The sequence below is a fragment of the Equus przewalskii genome, chromosome 5, assembly GCF_037783145.1.
Source record: "Equus przewalskii isolate Varuska chromosome 5, EquPr2, whole genome shotgun sequence".
Classification (NCBI taxonomy): domain Eukaryota; kingdom Metazoa; phylum Chordata; class Mammalia; order Perissodactyla; family Equidae; genus Equus; species Equus przewalskii.
In genome coordinates this window covers 75,370,453-75,385,626 of record NC_091835.1, presented here as the reverse complement: position 1 = coordinate 75,385,626, position 15,174 = coordinate 75,370,453, and the positions used below count along the sequence as shown (strand labels likewise).

The 15,174-nt window shown below is 42.5% G+C and overlaps 1 protein-coding gene and 1 long non-coding RNA gene across 2 annotated transcripts in view; one reads left to right on the top strand and one right to left on the bottom strand.

Moving 5' to 3' along the window:
* Nucleotides 1-1,122: 1,122 nt before the first annotated feature.
* The window catches only part of LOC103542687 (retinol dehydrogenase 7-like), a 26,375-nt gene continuing 12,323 nt past the window's right edge, over nt 1,123-15,174 (bottom strand). The window contains exons 7-10 of the mRNA XM_070621749.1: nt 7,777-8,108; nt 4,099-4,357; nt 2,914-3,074; nt 1,123-1,860 (exon numbers count right to left, since the gene is read on the bottom strand). Coding sequence (XP_070477850.1) covers nt 1,637-1,860; nt 2,914-3,074; nt 4,099-4,357; nt 7,777-8,089 — 957 coding nt within the window. The 5' untranslated portion in view covers nt 8,090-8,108 and the 3' untranslated portion in view covers nt 1,123-1,636. The remainder of the gene's footprint in view (nt 1,861-2,913; nt 3,075-4,098; nt 4,358-7,776; nt 8,109-15,174) is intronic.
* LOC139083619 (uncharacterized) lies at nt 7,937-14,960 on the top strand. Its single transcript, XR_011540491.1, has 2 exons — nt 7,937-8,077; nt 10,154-14,960. It is a non-coding gene; the product is annotated as an uncharacterized lncRNA (long non-coding RNA).

The window sequence follows — 15,174 nt, the reverse complement described above, 5'->3', positions numbered from 1 at the left end:
GGAGGACCCTAACATGTGATCATCTATTTATGATGGCTTGATTTGTTGCATGCCCCATTTTAGAACCATATTTATTGCAAATAAAGGCACAACAGCAGTGACAAGTTTCATCTGTAACCATCTAGTTAATGAGGCCCAGGCCTTTGGAATCAAAGATAGCAAGAAATCATGATGCTCTAATTTGTGAAGTGAGATAATCCCGGTAGAATGAGTGTATTATCTGAAACAGCAAACTCCCATGTCTCCAAACATAGCAATAATTCCAGTAGAACGTTATTTTCTCTTTGAAATACCTGAGGACAGTCTGCATGAGACATCAAATGCAAAAGTTTTCAATATGAGAAAAGCATAGTTTTATCACTGTAGGAACAGAAAAGTTGGCACAGCACCAGAGCTCTACTCATCCGTTTAGGCAGCCTTGGGATCTGAGGTCAGGAGACCTGAGACAGGCCCTGCCCTGAGCTGGGGATTCTCAGAATTCTGAGAACTGAGCCTCTCTCAGTTTCAGTTTTCACATCAGCAAGTCGGGATAATAAGAGGACCCCTACCTCATAGTATTATCATATGAGCTAGATATTTTAAGAAGTGGACGTAGTGTGACAGGCACAAAACATCATCCAATTAGAAATTGCCACAAGGGACACAAGGATAAATGATTGTTTTAGAATATTTGAAGGGTAACTCCCCTTGAACGTCCTCCACAGGGTGAAGGAAGGACCCATTTCTGAGCACCTCAGTTTATCTTCTCTTTGAACTCTTGAAACAAACCTATGGGGCAATATTCTTCTCATTTAAGAGATGAGGAAAGAGACAGGAGTTATTCCTTTGCCCAGAGTTACACGGTTGGAGGCAGCAGAGCTGGGGCCTGACCTCAGCCCTTTTGACTCCCAAAGCTCCTGACACCCAGCTTACTCCCCCAAACCTAGGGAGGGAGGGGCAGAACTGAGAGGAGTGGGTGAGGGCAGGAGAGTGAGGTCGGTCAGTGGCAGAGCAGGGGTCAAAAACAAGGCAAGGACGTGGGAAGGCTTTCACAGGAGAGTCAGGAGATTGTCACTGCCAGAGAATCCGGGCAGGGGTACTTAAGTCTCAGTATTAAGAGTTTAGAAGAAAAGGACTAAGTTATTTAACTTATTACTTTATTTGAGAAAATAATTTAATGATTAATTTTCAGAAAGCCAAGGTACAAAAAAAAACTGCTAAAGAAAGAAAAGAATTTATATCTGAAATACAATGTCACCAATCATGTATGATTTTCAAGTTAGGAGCTATGACCTTGCACACATCTTTTACAGCAGTTAAGAGACCCCCATGACCCTTTGAGTTTTAATAATTCTCTCAGCAGAGTCATCCTGCACTGGGATGATCTGGCCAGGATCTGAGTACTACGAGGCAGGAATCTTTGTTTTGGGCATGCGTGAATCTTCAGCACCCTGAACCGTACCTAGAACATGGGAGGTGCTCACCAAGTAGTTTTTGGGACAAGTTATCTGGGAATTTGTGAACTAAAATATGACAGGGCCTCTAAGAACCAGCTGAAGTAGACAGCTGCGTGTTCCCCTGGTTCTTTCTTCTCCCAGGAGGAAACCTGACTTGTTGCCCCCCATCTAAAATCAGCTGTGTAGGCCGAACTCGCAGACTACACAGCATCAGCGGGCCTGACCGCATTTGCAAAAAGACTAAGAATAAAGTCCGCCACAGATGTTGGTAAATAAGACAGAGGGAGAGTGAAGCATACGGCGTCCCAGCCAGCAGAGTAGTGGATACGAGGGTGGACGGCGGTCAGGGCGTGCTCCATGCAGTTGGTGACCAGGCTCAGATCCTTCTGTCCTAGAGATGTGAGTTTATTGTAATACTGGCAATCTGTTATAGAGAAAAACCGTTAGAACTGTAGTAACAAGTTGATATGAAAAGCAGGAGAAAATACGGGTACAAACAGTATTGGAGGAGTGGGAGAGGGCAGGCCAGGAAGAGGATGGCCTTGTGTTCCGGGTCTGATACTGGGTGGTCACAGGGTGAGAGGAGGCAGGGTGCCAGGCTCGGAGCGCAGGCCCTGTAGCTGTGCTGTCCAGTACTGCAGCCGCGAGCCACATGTGGCAATTGAGCACAAGAAATGTGATCAGTCTGATAGAGATGTGCAATAAATGTAAAAATTCACACTGGGTTTCAAAGACAGTATGAAGAAAAACTGTGGAATATCTCAATCACAATTTTTCTCTTTTGAGGAAGATTGGCCCTGAGCTAATATCCATTCTCATCTTCCTCTGTTTTATATGTGGGACACCTGCTACCACATGGCTTGATAAGCAGGGCCGGGGATGCCAGCTGGGCCACCCCAGGCCACTGAAGCAGAGCTCGCAAACTTAACCGCCAGGCCACCTGGGCGGCCCCCAGTCACAATGTTTTATGTTGATTATTTGTTGAAATGATGGTGTTCTGCATAGAGTCTATTCTGGATTAAATTCACTTGTTCGTTGCCTTTTTTATGGCAAATTGAAAAATTAAAATGAGGTATGTGGCTTGCATTTGCGGCTCGCTTTATATTTCTTTCGGTCTACAGTTGCCTGGAACCACATCGCCAAGGTTCACTTCATCACTTCTCCACTGACTAGCTGAGTGATCTTGGGAAATCACTCGCCATTTCAGGCCTCAGTTTCTTTATCTGTAAATGAGGAATAACAGAGGCACTTTCCCTCTCGGGCGGTGAGGATTGGCTGAGTTAATTCTTCCACAGGGCCTGGCACAGAGCTCATGTGTATTGAGCGGGTGTGGGGCTCAAGGGAAAGCCATGGCCTGAGCAAGGCAGGAGGCGCAGCAAGAGAGATTGGAATCCAGCCGGCACATAGCAAGCACTCAAGGTTTTTGAAGTTAATGACTTTGCCAGCCTTGCTCTGTGGGGGTCCAGGAAGAACTTACAGCCTTCGAAGTACTTGTCTCCATAGCTCTTCTTCACCTCTGGGGACGCTTGGCTCCAGAGCCCCTTGAGTAGATCCTGTACATTGTCAGGGCAAATGGATGTTTTAAAGTTCCCGGGTACTATGATAGCAACACGAACGCCAAAGGGACAAAGCTCTCTTCTGAAACACAAGACAAGAGAGAGTGAACCAAGGAAACAGCCTCCATCTGTGACCTGATCAATCCTGTTCCTTCTTAAAGAAATAAGGCTCAAGGCCAAATGTTCAAGGAAGGCATTTAGTTCGAGGAAGAATGTGAATGAGAAGACCCAGGCATCATACCAGGGGAAGATGTCCGAGAGACAGTCCCAGGGTCAATGCCCACAGATAGCTTCTTTCCCAGATCTGGAAAGCTCCAAGGGCCGAGGCGCTAGTGCTGCCTCTTCCTGCCCCTCCCACACCTGTCTCTCCAGGCCCTGCCCTCTGCGACAGCTCTCTGAACACCAGAGCCCCTTCCTGCCCCTGCCCAGGTAGAACTCCTTTCCTCTGTGAAGCCTTCCTTGGCCTCTGCCCTGAGGAAAGGTGAGTCACCCCATCCTCGGTGCCTCCGCACACCTGGTACATACTCCTATTCATTTTAATATATTCATTGCACACCCACTACAGAAGTTTTTCACACACGGAACTGGGTTCAGATTCTGGCTCAGCCTCATGCTTGACCATAGAGAATCACATCTAACTCACGGGGCTTCTGTGAGGGGTAGATAGAGCACTGGGCACAGCGCTTTGCCTTCAGACTAGCCCACCAATAGTCACCCTTTCCTCAGGGGGAACCATCTGTCAGGCTTAGTGACTTGTGGCACTTAATTAATAAGGCAAATAATTCTGTAACAGCAGACTATTATCATTCACATATTGAAAATGCATTATGTATAACATTCATTTATATTTATATATATTTGTGAAGAAATATATTAAATATGTTTGGTACACGTAGACGTTTTATAGAAATGGCAATAAAGACAGAATAAATCCTAATGTATTTTTCACTTTTCTTGATGGATTGTCTAATATGATTGTAAGATTTGGACATTCCGTTTTCAAAGTCCCTCATTTTGGTCCACACCAGCATAATCGGAACCCAGGCCCATCATTCATGAATACACTCCAGCCACAGGCAAGACTGCCTCAGTGGGCTGGTCCTTACCTCAGGCTGTCAGAAAAAGCTTCTACACCGAACTTGGAAATGCAGTAGCCACCACCAAGCACAGATAGTCTCCCAGCTGGGCTAGAAACATTGACTACTCTTCCCCTGGTCTTTCTGATCAGGGGAAGCAAGCTCAGGGTCACCTCGATGAGGCCGATCAAGTTCACGTTCAATATTTTCAAGAAATCATCTTTGGTCAGCCATTCATTCGGTGCAGCTGGCACACCAATGCCAGCATTGTTCACCAAACCCCACAGGCCTAGTAGAAACAAAGAGAAACTAGAAATGGGAAACACACTTAAGAATCATTTCAGTGTTCAAATTACATTCTCTTAAGGGAGATAAACCATAAACCTAATAAACTGTCAAATTACATAGTGTGTCAGAAGGATTTCAATGGCAAAAGAGCAGGTGAGCAGGGTTGAGTGGCAGGTGAGGAGTGTTCATTCACCGTATTGAGTCGGGTAGTCAGGACAAGATTTGAAAAGTTGAGAACTGAGCAAAACTTACAGAAGAATGGGACAGTCAAAGGGACATCTGGAGCGGATAGTTCTGGGTGAAAAAACGCTTCAATAAATATCACCAGGTGTTTGTCTGGATGCCTGACCTGTTGGAGGAACAGCAAGAAGCCCAGTGTACCTGGGGCAGATGGCAAGAGTTAGGGAATGGGAGAGAACTGGTCAGGGAAGTAATGGGATCCCAGATCACCCGGTGCAGTCTAGGCCATTTTAAAAAGCTTTACATTTACTTCAGGTGAAATGGGAAACCTCTGCAGGGTCTTCAGTACAGTAATGACAAGATCTGTCTTATTTTTGAAATGTACTCTGTGCGCTGTTGAGAACTGACTGAGGGTAGAAAAGGGCAGATGCAGGGTAGCTGGTAGGAGATTATTGCAGTGATCCTGGCGTGAAATGATGATGGCTACAGCCAGATTGGTAGTAACAGCACTAGTCAGAAGTCAAACTCTGAACAAATTTTACAGATACAGTATAATTTTCTGACGTTTTCAATATGGTGAGGGAAAGGAAAAGCATCATCAAGAATGACTTTGTTGGAATGAAAAACAGAATGGAGATACCATTTACTAGGATGGGGAAGTTTTAGAGATGGGCAATGATCATGAGTTCAGTTCACTAAGGTTAAACTTGAGATTCTCCCAGACACTCAAGTAGAAATGTGGAGGAGGCAATTGGAAATTTGAATCTGGAGCTCAGGAGAGAAGTATGAGTTGGACATATAAGTATGGACACCATCCATGTCCAAGAATTGAGCCCTGAAGGCACTCTACATTAAGGATCTGGGAAAAGTGGAAGAACAAGCAAAGGAAACTGAATCAGCATTGAGATGAGAGGAAATAAGTTCTAAGAGATTGGTGTCCTGGAAGCCAAGGGAGGAGGGTGTATCAAGAAGGAGAAAAAGTGGTCAAATGCTGCTAGGTCAGGTAGAGTGAGGACTAAGAATCAACCCTTGGATGTAGACGGTGAAGGTCAATGGACATCTTGATAAAAGCAATTTGGGATGGGTGTGGGTGCATGATTAGAAATGCTTTAATAGAAAATGGGAAGAGAGACTGGAGGCAATGAGTACAGATATATCCATAGAGGAATTTTGTGGCAACAAGAAAAAGGTTTGGGGGTGGTGATGGTGGTAGTGGTGAGAGGATGGCAAGATAGTAGTGGAGAGAAAAAACCAATGATTTAGGAGAACAGGAAGAGGGTAGAATTGCTGGGAGGTTCTGAATAGGCCAAGGAGGATATGCTCTATTGCACACATGAATGGACTGGATTTATACGGGGAGGAAGGCCAGGCAGGCTGTGCTGGTGCAGACGATGGTAAGTGGGTAGGGGAGCTGGAGAAGTCTGAGGAAATTCTTTTCTAATTGCTTCAGTTTTCCTCAGTCAAGTTGGTATCAGCTCAGAGTGAGGATAGCAGAGAAAAGCTGGAGGTATGAGGAGAAAGGAAAGGTTTGAAATGGTTGTCTGGAAATTGGGAGAATGAATGGAGTATGACTGTATATACAACAGCATAAAAGCCCACTAGAGGTTTGTGTTCATGAATTTGTCATGAGACCAACTGAACTCATCTGTGAGTTCAGTTTTTTCCACCTATGCTCAACTCCATAAGGGCAGGCATGGGGCAGTGAGAGATGGTATTACCCAGGCTGGTGATTTTTGCCAAGTGAGGACAACTAAGGGTGAGAGAGAGGCAAGAGAATCTCAGGCCTTTGCAGTGGGGTGATCATAGTAACAGATCGTGGGATGTAGGTGGGTAATGAAGGAAGAGAGAAAATCAAGGGGTGAGGGTTGGTGAAAAGGTGGTTGGATCAATGGATTGGAGGTCCTGGTGGGCCCAAGAATATTTGGGATCTGGGGAAGAGAGCGAGAGAGCTGGAAGGAGTAGAGGTGGCTGTTGCAAGAATGCGATGCATGCAGCTGAGATGCCTCATGCTTCTAGGAAATTAATGAGATCGGCAGGCCTCAACCCCATTGCCCCTGTCTTTGCTTTGAAAAACCTACAGAGCTCAGTGAACAACAGGACCAAATATTATTTGTTTTAAAATTCCTAAGCTTTGGTGCAATATCCTGAAGCAGTATGGTATCGTGCCTCACATGTTAACTGTTGCACCCTCCCATACCTGATGAATGATAGTACCATGAGTGCGTGATGCCTGGCAGCGTTGACTGTGGCCCCTTTCCTTCCTTCCCATTTAAAACTGCACTGGAGGGGCTGGCCCTGTGGCCGAGTGGTTAAGTTTGTGCACTCCGCTGGAGGTGGCCCAGTGTTTCGTTGGTTCGAATCCCGGGTGCGGACATGGCACTGCTCATCAAGCCACGCTGAGGCGGCGTCCCACATGCCACAACTAGAAGGACCCACAACAAAGAATACACAGCTATGTACTGGGGGGCTTTGGGGAGAAAAAGGAAAAATAAAATCTTTAAAAAAAAAAAACTGCACTGGAATGTGAGGACTCAACCACAGAGAGTGAGGTCAGAGGTAATCTCAACTCCCTGCCAACGTTTTACTGGGAGGGAACTCTGCACAAACTTTGTCACTCAGATATGACTTATTAACCAATACCTTGCTGCACTCTCCCCATGACCTTTGACACTTCCTGGTGCTTTCACACACTGTGACTAGAATTGATGATGTAGGGCAACGTGTAGGGTGAACGGGTCCAGGTGACAGGGTCCTGGCAACTCTGGGCAGTGACTCAGAGAAAAGTCTCTGGGAAAATAGATTGTAATTCACAAGTGTAACTTATGATTCATACATTCATCTTCTCATACCCACTCTCATTACCCAAAACACCTGCAAATTAGAGTTGCCACACCACCATCACCCCTCTCTTCCCCTCATTGCCTTCCTATCTTTCATTCTACCTTCCCTCCAGGTACATACATGCACCTTTTAAACCTATTTCCTCACTTCCTTCTACCTTCCACCCTGAGATATATAGTTCCACACAACCTGATTTTTTCAGGGCAGTGCCAAATATAAATATTTGTTCACTTACTCCATGAATACTAATGTATTTGGGAGTCTTCGTGTAATGAAGACAGCACCCCAATTTATAGCCCCGACTTGATCCCCGAGACTTTTCACCTGGCATGTTATGTGTTACTTCTACAACACTGAGGACAAAGCAGTCTATCAAACGGACAGACGCCCTGGCCATACCTCTGTCCCCTGTGCGCTCCTTCACCCACTGGGTGGCTGCAGCAATGCTCTCTGTCTTGGTCACATCCAGGATCACCGTCTCCAGCCTGTCTGACGTCTGGTCCCTCAACTGCTTGGCCCCCTTCTCCGTCAGACACGCGGCCAGCACCCTCAAGCCTCGCAGGTCCAGCTGCCTGGCCAGCTGATTCCCAAAGCCCGAGTCACAGCCTGTGATGAAGACGTACTTGTCTCGGAGGTTGCTCACCACCTGCCTCTCCCGGTACCAGCGCAGGAGGTAGCACAGGCCCACAAGGGCCGCCAGGTACAGCCACATGGCAGAGATCTGTCCTTCCCTTCAAGAAAGAAGAAAACTCTTCCAGACTCACTCAGATCCAGCTTATGTTTGCCTACTCGTTGATTGTTCTCTGCTTTACCTTAGATCTACTCAATTTAGTTATAGTGACATCTGCAATCATTAACCAGCTTTCACTGTAATTCTGTAGGTTGGTTATTTCAGAGGCCAGAGGCCTTTGAGGAGTGTATTTGAAACATAGGGGAGCAGGATGATTCTAACAGGCTTAGGAATGAATATGGAACTCCCTGTTCTGGTCTTGTATCTTTAAAAGGGAGTGTTTGCCAAAAGTTTAGGTGTATTAGGTAAAGAAAGGAGATAGCCAGTACTGGCAGCTTTAAGCATTTGGAAATAGATGCATCTTAATTCTTCAAAACTGAATTCATCAAAATTAAAAGTGTTACTATTCAAGATTTCCAGGCTACGAATTGGTTTTCTCTCTTTTTATCAAAAAATACATTTAAGCAACTTTCTGGAATAAAAAGCATAATTTGCAGTTCATTTAATCTTAATTTTTATCTGAAATTTAATGTTGAATTCAATAAATATTAATTTATGTTAACATCCCCATTACATAAAGGCAGTGGAATCCTAAGGTAAATAAGCTAAATATACATCTTTAGAATCAAGAGGGGAACCTAGAGAAATATACAAAAACTATTACAAAGAGAGAGTAAGAAGCAGTCTCCAGGTGTTGGGAGGAGAGCATGATGAATAGGCAGACCATTGAAGATTTTTAGGGCAGTGAAACTATTCCATGTGGTACTATAATAGTGGATACATGTTGTCATACATTTCTCAAAACTCATAGAATGTACGACACCAAGAGTGAACGCTAATGTAAATTATGGTTTTTGCATCATAATGATGTGTCAGCATAGGTTCATCACTTGTAACAAATGTACCACACTGGTGGGGGTGATGATAGTAGGGGAGGCTATGGGTGTTTGGAGTCAGAGGGTATATGAGAACTCTGTACTTTCTGTGCAATTCTGCTATGAACCTACAACTTCTCTAAATATAACGTCATAAGAGAGAGTGAGAGAAAGGTAAGAGCCATGAGATGTACCAAGAGCAAAAGAGAGAGAGATTATATCTAACCGGGAAAATGAAGGCTATGAATAACTTCCATAGGCCTAAGACTCTCCTAGGGTAACTTTAATTCAGACTCTCTCGTTTGGAATTCAGATTCATGTACCCCACTGTGTTCTTGACATCATCACTACCCAGTATCACAGGTTCATAAAAAATTTTAACCTTCTATGGGATATGAAATACAACACTCAAATAGAAATAATATATCAAGTTTAACAACTTCAAAGAGAACCATTATTCATTCTCCTACCCCAAATTAGTTTCTTCCTAAGTCTTTCTTATTTTAATAAATAGCACCTCTCCACCCAATTATGCAAACCAGAAAACTTGGAGTCATTCCTAACCCCTCTTGCTCCCTCAGGCCCTATATGTAATCCATATGTTGATTAGTTGTGTCCTATTGATTCTGTTTCTAAAATAAACCTGGAATCCAGCAACTTCTTTCCATCTCCAGTCATCTCTCTGTCTAGAGTCTCTCTCACTTCTCGGCTGACCCTTGCCATTGTCTGTCAAGTGCTCTCTGAATCCCATGTGACTTCCTCCAGTCCTTTCCCAAGAGTTAGAGTGGCCTCACAAAGCTATGACTCAGGTCATGATGCCCCTTGTGTGGCTTCCCTGTGTCCTTAACATGAACCCTCCAATCTCACATGACTGAAAGGCCTATAGGACAAGTCTCTGCCTAGCTTTCCAGGCTCAACTCACACCCCTCTCCCCATTGCTCACCACTTCCAGAGTATGGAACATGCCAAGCTCTTTCCTAACCCACGACCCCATACATTTCTCTGTGCCTGGGCCCTGTTTTCCCCATTCTTCATCTGGCTAAACTCTTACTCATTCTTCAGTTCTCAGTTTAAATATCAATACGTCTGAGCTGCTCTTCTGAGCCACCAATACAAGTTGAGCAGATCTGCCAGAATACCTTCTCACCATTCTTTTTATTTATCTTTCCAGCTAATAAACGGGATATCCACACTGGACATTCTGTTTCACCGTGACTGGTTCCGACCAGCCAAAACTGTTACAGATCAGTGAACTTTGAGCAAATGAGGTGTGTTACATCCCCATTGGACCTGAATGAAGACTCTCTACTGACCAAAGAACAGCAGAACGTGATTTAACCAAACACATATGGGCTTGAGCAGCCATTCTGCTCAAACCAGGGTTACCACCCAAGGGGAGTCATCTGCCTGCCGCAAGACACACCAGTAGTCAAGGGGCAAGGTGGTAGGAGAGAAAGGGATTTTATTACAGCTTGCTAGCAAGGGAAAATGGCCAACTAACGTCCAAGAGAATCATCTTTCAGAACAAAGACTACAGGCCAGTTATGTTGGGAGCTGGTCTCCGGGTAGGGGAGGCATCTGGTTTAGTTCCTGGTAATCTTTTGTTTTACTGGATATGCATCAGAGACCAGAGCAATGCTCTATACCCTGAAGTTTCAGTTGTCATTGGTGATGGATATCAGCATAGACTCTGTGCCCAGGGGGTCATCACATTCCTAAGGAACTCAGAAGAACAAAGTTTATGACTTATCACAGCTGGGAGGGGCCATAAAATCTACAGAGCATGTATACCTCCCGGAGAGTGCATCTCCAGCTGGGTTAGTTAATCAGGTCATTCAAAGTTACAATATGGTTTCTTTTCTACAATATGGCTTCCCTTATGTCAACCTTGTGTTGAGCTGGTTTCACCAGGGCACAGGTTTCAATCCTTAGGGTGCATAAGCACAATGAACTCCTCCTTTCAGCACATAAAGATATCTCACTTCTCTCTTTTGTGAGGCTCCTACTGAATTTCTGTGCTGCCATGTGTTCCACTACCCACATTTTGTTGATCATTGTGGTGGCCCTTGTCCTTTGTCTGCATGGTAGTTATCACAGTCTGCAATTATATATCTAGTTGTGTCTTTAGCTATTTAATGCGTGTCTCCCCTGAAGACTGTAAACTCAGTGAGGGCAAGGGCAGTGTCTATTTTGTCTCCAACTCTATCCCCAGAACCTAACTCTTAAATAGGAGTTGAAAAAATTGTTGACTAAAAGAATAAAAGAAAAAGGGAGATAATGAGTCGAATAAACCTTCATTGTTTCCATTCTGTTTCTTATTATAAATTGTGTTACTGTGCAAACTGATGCAAAAACTCACAACCACAAAATTACCGTGTCAAAAGTATGGGTAATTTTTAGCTTTGGGATGTATCTTGCCAGATTACTTTATAGAAATTACAAGTTAATGTATTGTGTCAACAAAGTAGAAATATTATTGAACAATGGACAGAGAATAGGCGCAGAGAAGAGGGAATAGAAAGGAAAGCTTCAATGGGGAAGCTTAAAGGCCTGGAATGGGAAGGGATGGAAGAAGAAGGGAAGGAAGGGAGAAAGCATTTGTAGAGTAAGCAGAGGATGGGGTTGGGGGGGGGGGTTGGTGGCAGGGAGGAGTGGGAAGGAGCTAATGGGCTAGCAGAAAGACTTAGAAGAAAGGACATCATTGATGAGACTAACACACTGAGAGGACCAGAAGGGGAGAAATCCATAATCTTGTAAAAGAAGCTATTTAGAATGAATGAGGAGGCATAAGTCAGGAACCTGAGGGAATGCCAGCCTTCAGGACGAGAATTTCTTGGTGAAAAAGAATATACTTCCTCTGAGAGAAAAAGGGAGACGAGTGGGGCAAAGTATTGAGGGGAGTCAACAAGAGTTGAGGAATCTGAGAGAAGGTTGATTACGGACATGAAGAATTCCTGCACAGCTTGGGTTTGGACTAGTGACCAACCCTCAATGTGATTTCACAATGACTTCAAGGTAGCCATTACAGATATGTTCAGAGACCTACAGGAAACCATGCTCAAAGAAGTAAAGGAAGGTATGAAGACCATGTCTACTCAAATAGAGAATATAAATAAAGAGACAGAAGTTATATATAAAAAAAAGAACCAAATGGAAACTCTGGAGTTGAAAAGCACAATAACCAAAATGAAAAGTTTATTACAGGAATTCTACAGTAGAGTGGAACTGGCACAAGAAAGGATCAGTGAACTTTAGAATAGATTGATAGACGTTATGCAATCTGAAGAACAGAGGAAAAGATAGAATGAAATAAAGTGAATAGTGCTTCAGAGAAATGTGGGACATCTTTAAGTGCACCAACAAACACATACATAATTGGAGTGCCAGAAGGAAAGGAGAAAAAGAGCAGAAAAACATTCAAAAAAATAATGACTGAAAACTTCCCAAATTAGCTGAAAAATGTTTATCTACACATCAAAGAAGCATAGCAAATTCCAATAAGAATAAGTGCAAAAGGGTACACATCCAGACATATCATAGCAAAAGTGCTGGAGGATGAAAGTCTTAAAAGCAGGAAGAGAAAATGACTCAACAGGTGCAGTTAGGGACCACCAGTCATATTAACAGCTGAATTCTCATCAGAAACGATAGAGACCAGAAGGCAGTGGGATGAGATATTTCAAGTGCTGAAAGAAAATCTGTCGACCATGTTGTATTCAGCAAAGCTATCTTTCAAAAATGAAGGTGAAATAAAGACATTTCCAGGTAAACTAAAACAGAGACAATTCTTTGCTAGTAAACACAACGTAGAAACAATCCTAAAGGAAGTTCTTGACGATGAAAGCAAGAAAACCCGGATGGAAATTCAAATCCACGTGAAAACATAAAGAGAATAAAGGTAATTATGTAATTATAAAAGGTAGTATAAATGCATATTTTTCTTCTTTCTTCTCCTGATTTTATAAGTAATTATATAAAACAATACATATGTAATTGTATTGTTGAGCCTATAAGGTATAGAAAGGTAACATATCTGCATAACAGCACAAAGGAGGTGAATGAGAACACGATTGTACTGGAATAAGGAAATGACCCCAGATGGCAATTTGCACCCACAGGAACAAGAGAAAAGAACAAGAAATGGTAAATAGAAGACAAATATGACAAACAGCATAAATGTGTACTTGCTCTTCTTTTTTTCTCACATTCTTTAATAGACATAATATCGGCTAAAGAAATGATTGTAACAATACGTTGTTGGATTTGTCTCATATAAAGATATAAGATGTATAACAAAAATAGCGTCAATAGAGGAAGAGGGAACAGAGCTATATAAGAGTAAAGCTTCTATATGTCACTAGAAGAAAGTTAGTATAAATCTGAAGTACATGCTGATAAATTAAGATGTATAGGGTAAGCCCAGGAGCAACCACTAAGAAAATATCTTTTAAAATACAGTAAAAGTTATTAAAGGATTTGAACCTTACACTAGAATATGTTTACTTAGTGTGAAAGGAAGCGGGAAGGAGGAATAGAGAAATGAAAAATAGATGAGACATAGAAAACCAAAAGTAAAATGGCAGATGTAAATCCATGAATAATAATGTTAAATGGGAGTGGATTAAAATTGTATAGTTCTGACTTGACTAATGAAATAAACTCTTTAATAAACACTTTCCTTTGGAGTTAGATGCGGCCATGTGAATAAATTCTGAGAACAGGAGGTAAAGGAAGTATTAGCTAATGATTTCTAAGGAGTATTTTTTTTTTAATTTAGGAATTTCAATGTGAAAGCTATTTTTTTTATTTTTCTATTTTTCTATTTTTGAGGGAGATTAGCCCTGAGATAACATCTGCTGCCAATCCTCCTCTTTTTGCTGAGGAAGATTGGCCCTGAGCTAACATCTGTGCCCATCTTCCTCTACTTTATATGTGGGATGCCTTCCCCAGCATGACTTGCCAAGCAGTGTGTAAGTCCGCACCTGGGATCTGAACCGGCGAACCCTGGGCTGCCAAGCAGAGTGGGCAAACTTAACCACTGTGCCACTGGGCCAGCCCCTGGAAGGTATTTTTTTAGAAAGGATATATTGAGATTTAATTGATGCACATTAAGCTACACATATTAAGAGTACAATTTGGGGCCATCTCTGTGGCATAGTGATTAAGTTTGGCGCACTGTGCTTTGGCAGCCCAGGTTCACAGGTTTGGATGCCAGGCGCAGATCTACACCACTCGTCAGCAATGCTGTGGTAGCAACCCACATACAAAACAGAGGAAGACTGGCACAGATGTTAGCTCAAGAAGAATCTTCCTCAGCAAAAAAAAAAAAAAGTACAATTTGGTGAGTTTTGACCTATGTTTGATATGAAACCATCACTACAACCAAGATAATAAAAGTTTCTATCACTCTCAAAATTTGTTTGAGCCCATTGCATCCATTCCTCCCTCCCGTGTTCCATCCTCAGACAGTTGCTGGTCTCCCCTCTATCACTAGAGATTAGTTTGCCACTTTTAGAATTTTATATAAATTGAATGACTGCAGAATGTACACTTTATTCCGACTTGTTTCACTGAGCATAATTTTGAAATGTATTCATTTTGTTGCATGTACCAAACAATGGTTCAGTCCTTTTTGTAGTTGAGTAGTATCTCATTTTATGGGTATGTACCACAATTTATTTATTCATTCAACTGCTGGTGGATATTTGGGTTGTCTGCAGTTTGGGACCAATCCAAATGAGGCTGCTATGACTATTCATGTACTAGTCTTTGTGTGGTCATATGCTTTCATGTATTTAAAGTGTAGAATTTGTCACACATATGTATCTATAAAACCATCAAGAATTTTAAGATAATGAACATATCCATAAAAATTTACTTCTGCCCCTTAGCAATCCCTTCTCCTATTCCTCCTGTGCTTTAACCACATCACAAACATTTAGATGTGTCATTTTTAGTAAATTGGAAATACTTTCTAATTTCTCTTTTGATTTCTTCTTTGACCCACAGATTATACAAAAGTATGTTTTTTGTTTGCAAATATTTGGGGGGTTTCCAGATATCTTTCTCTTATTGATTTCTGTTTTACCTCCATTATGGTTAGAAAACATATTTTGCATGATTTAAATTATTTAAAATTTATTAGACTCATCTTATGACTTAAGATGTTAAATTTTATGTTATGTGTATTTT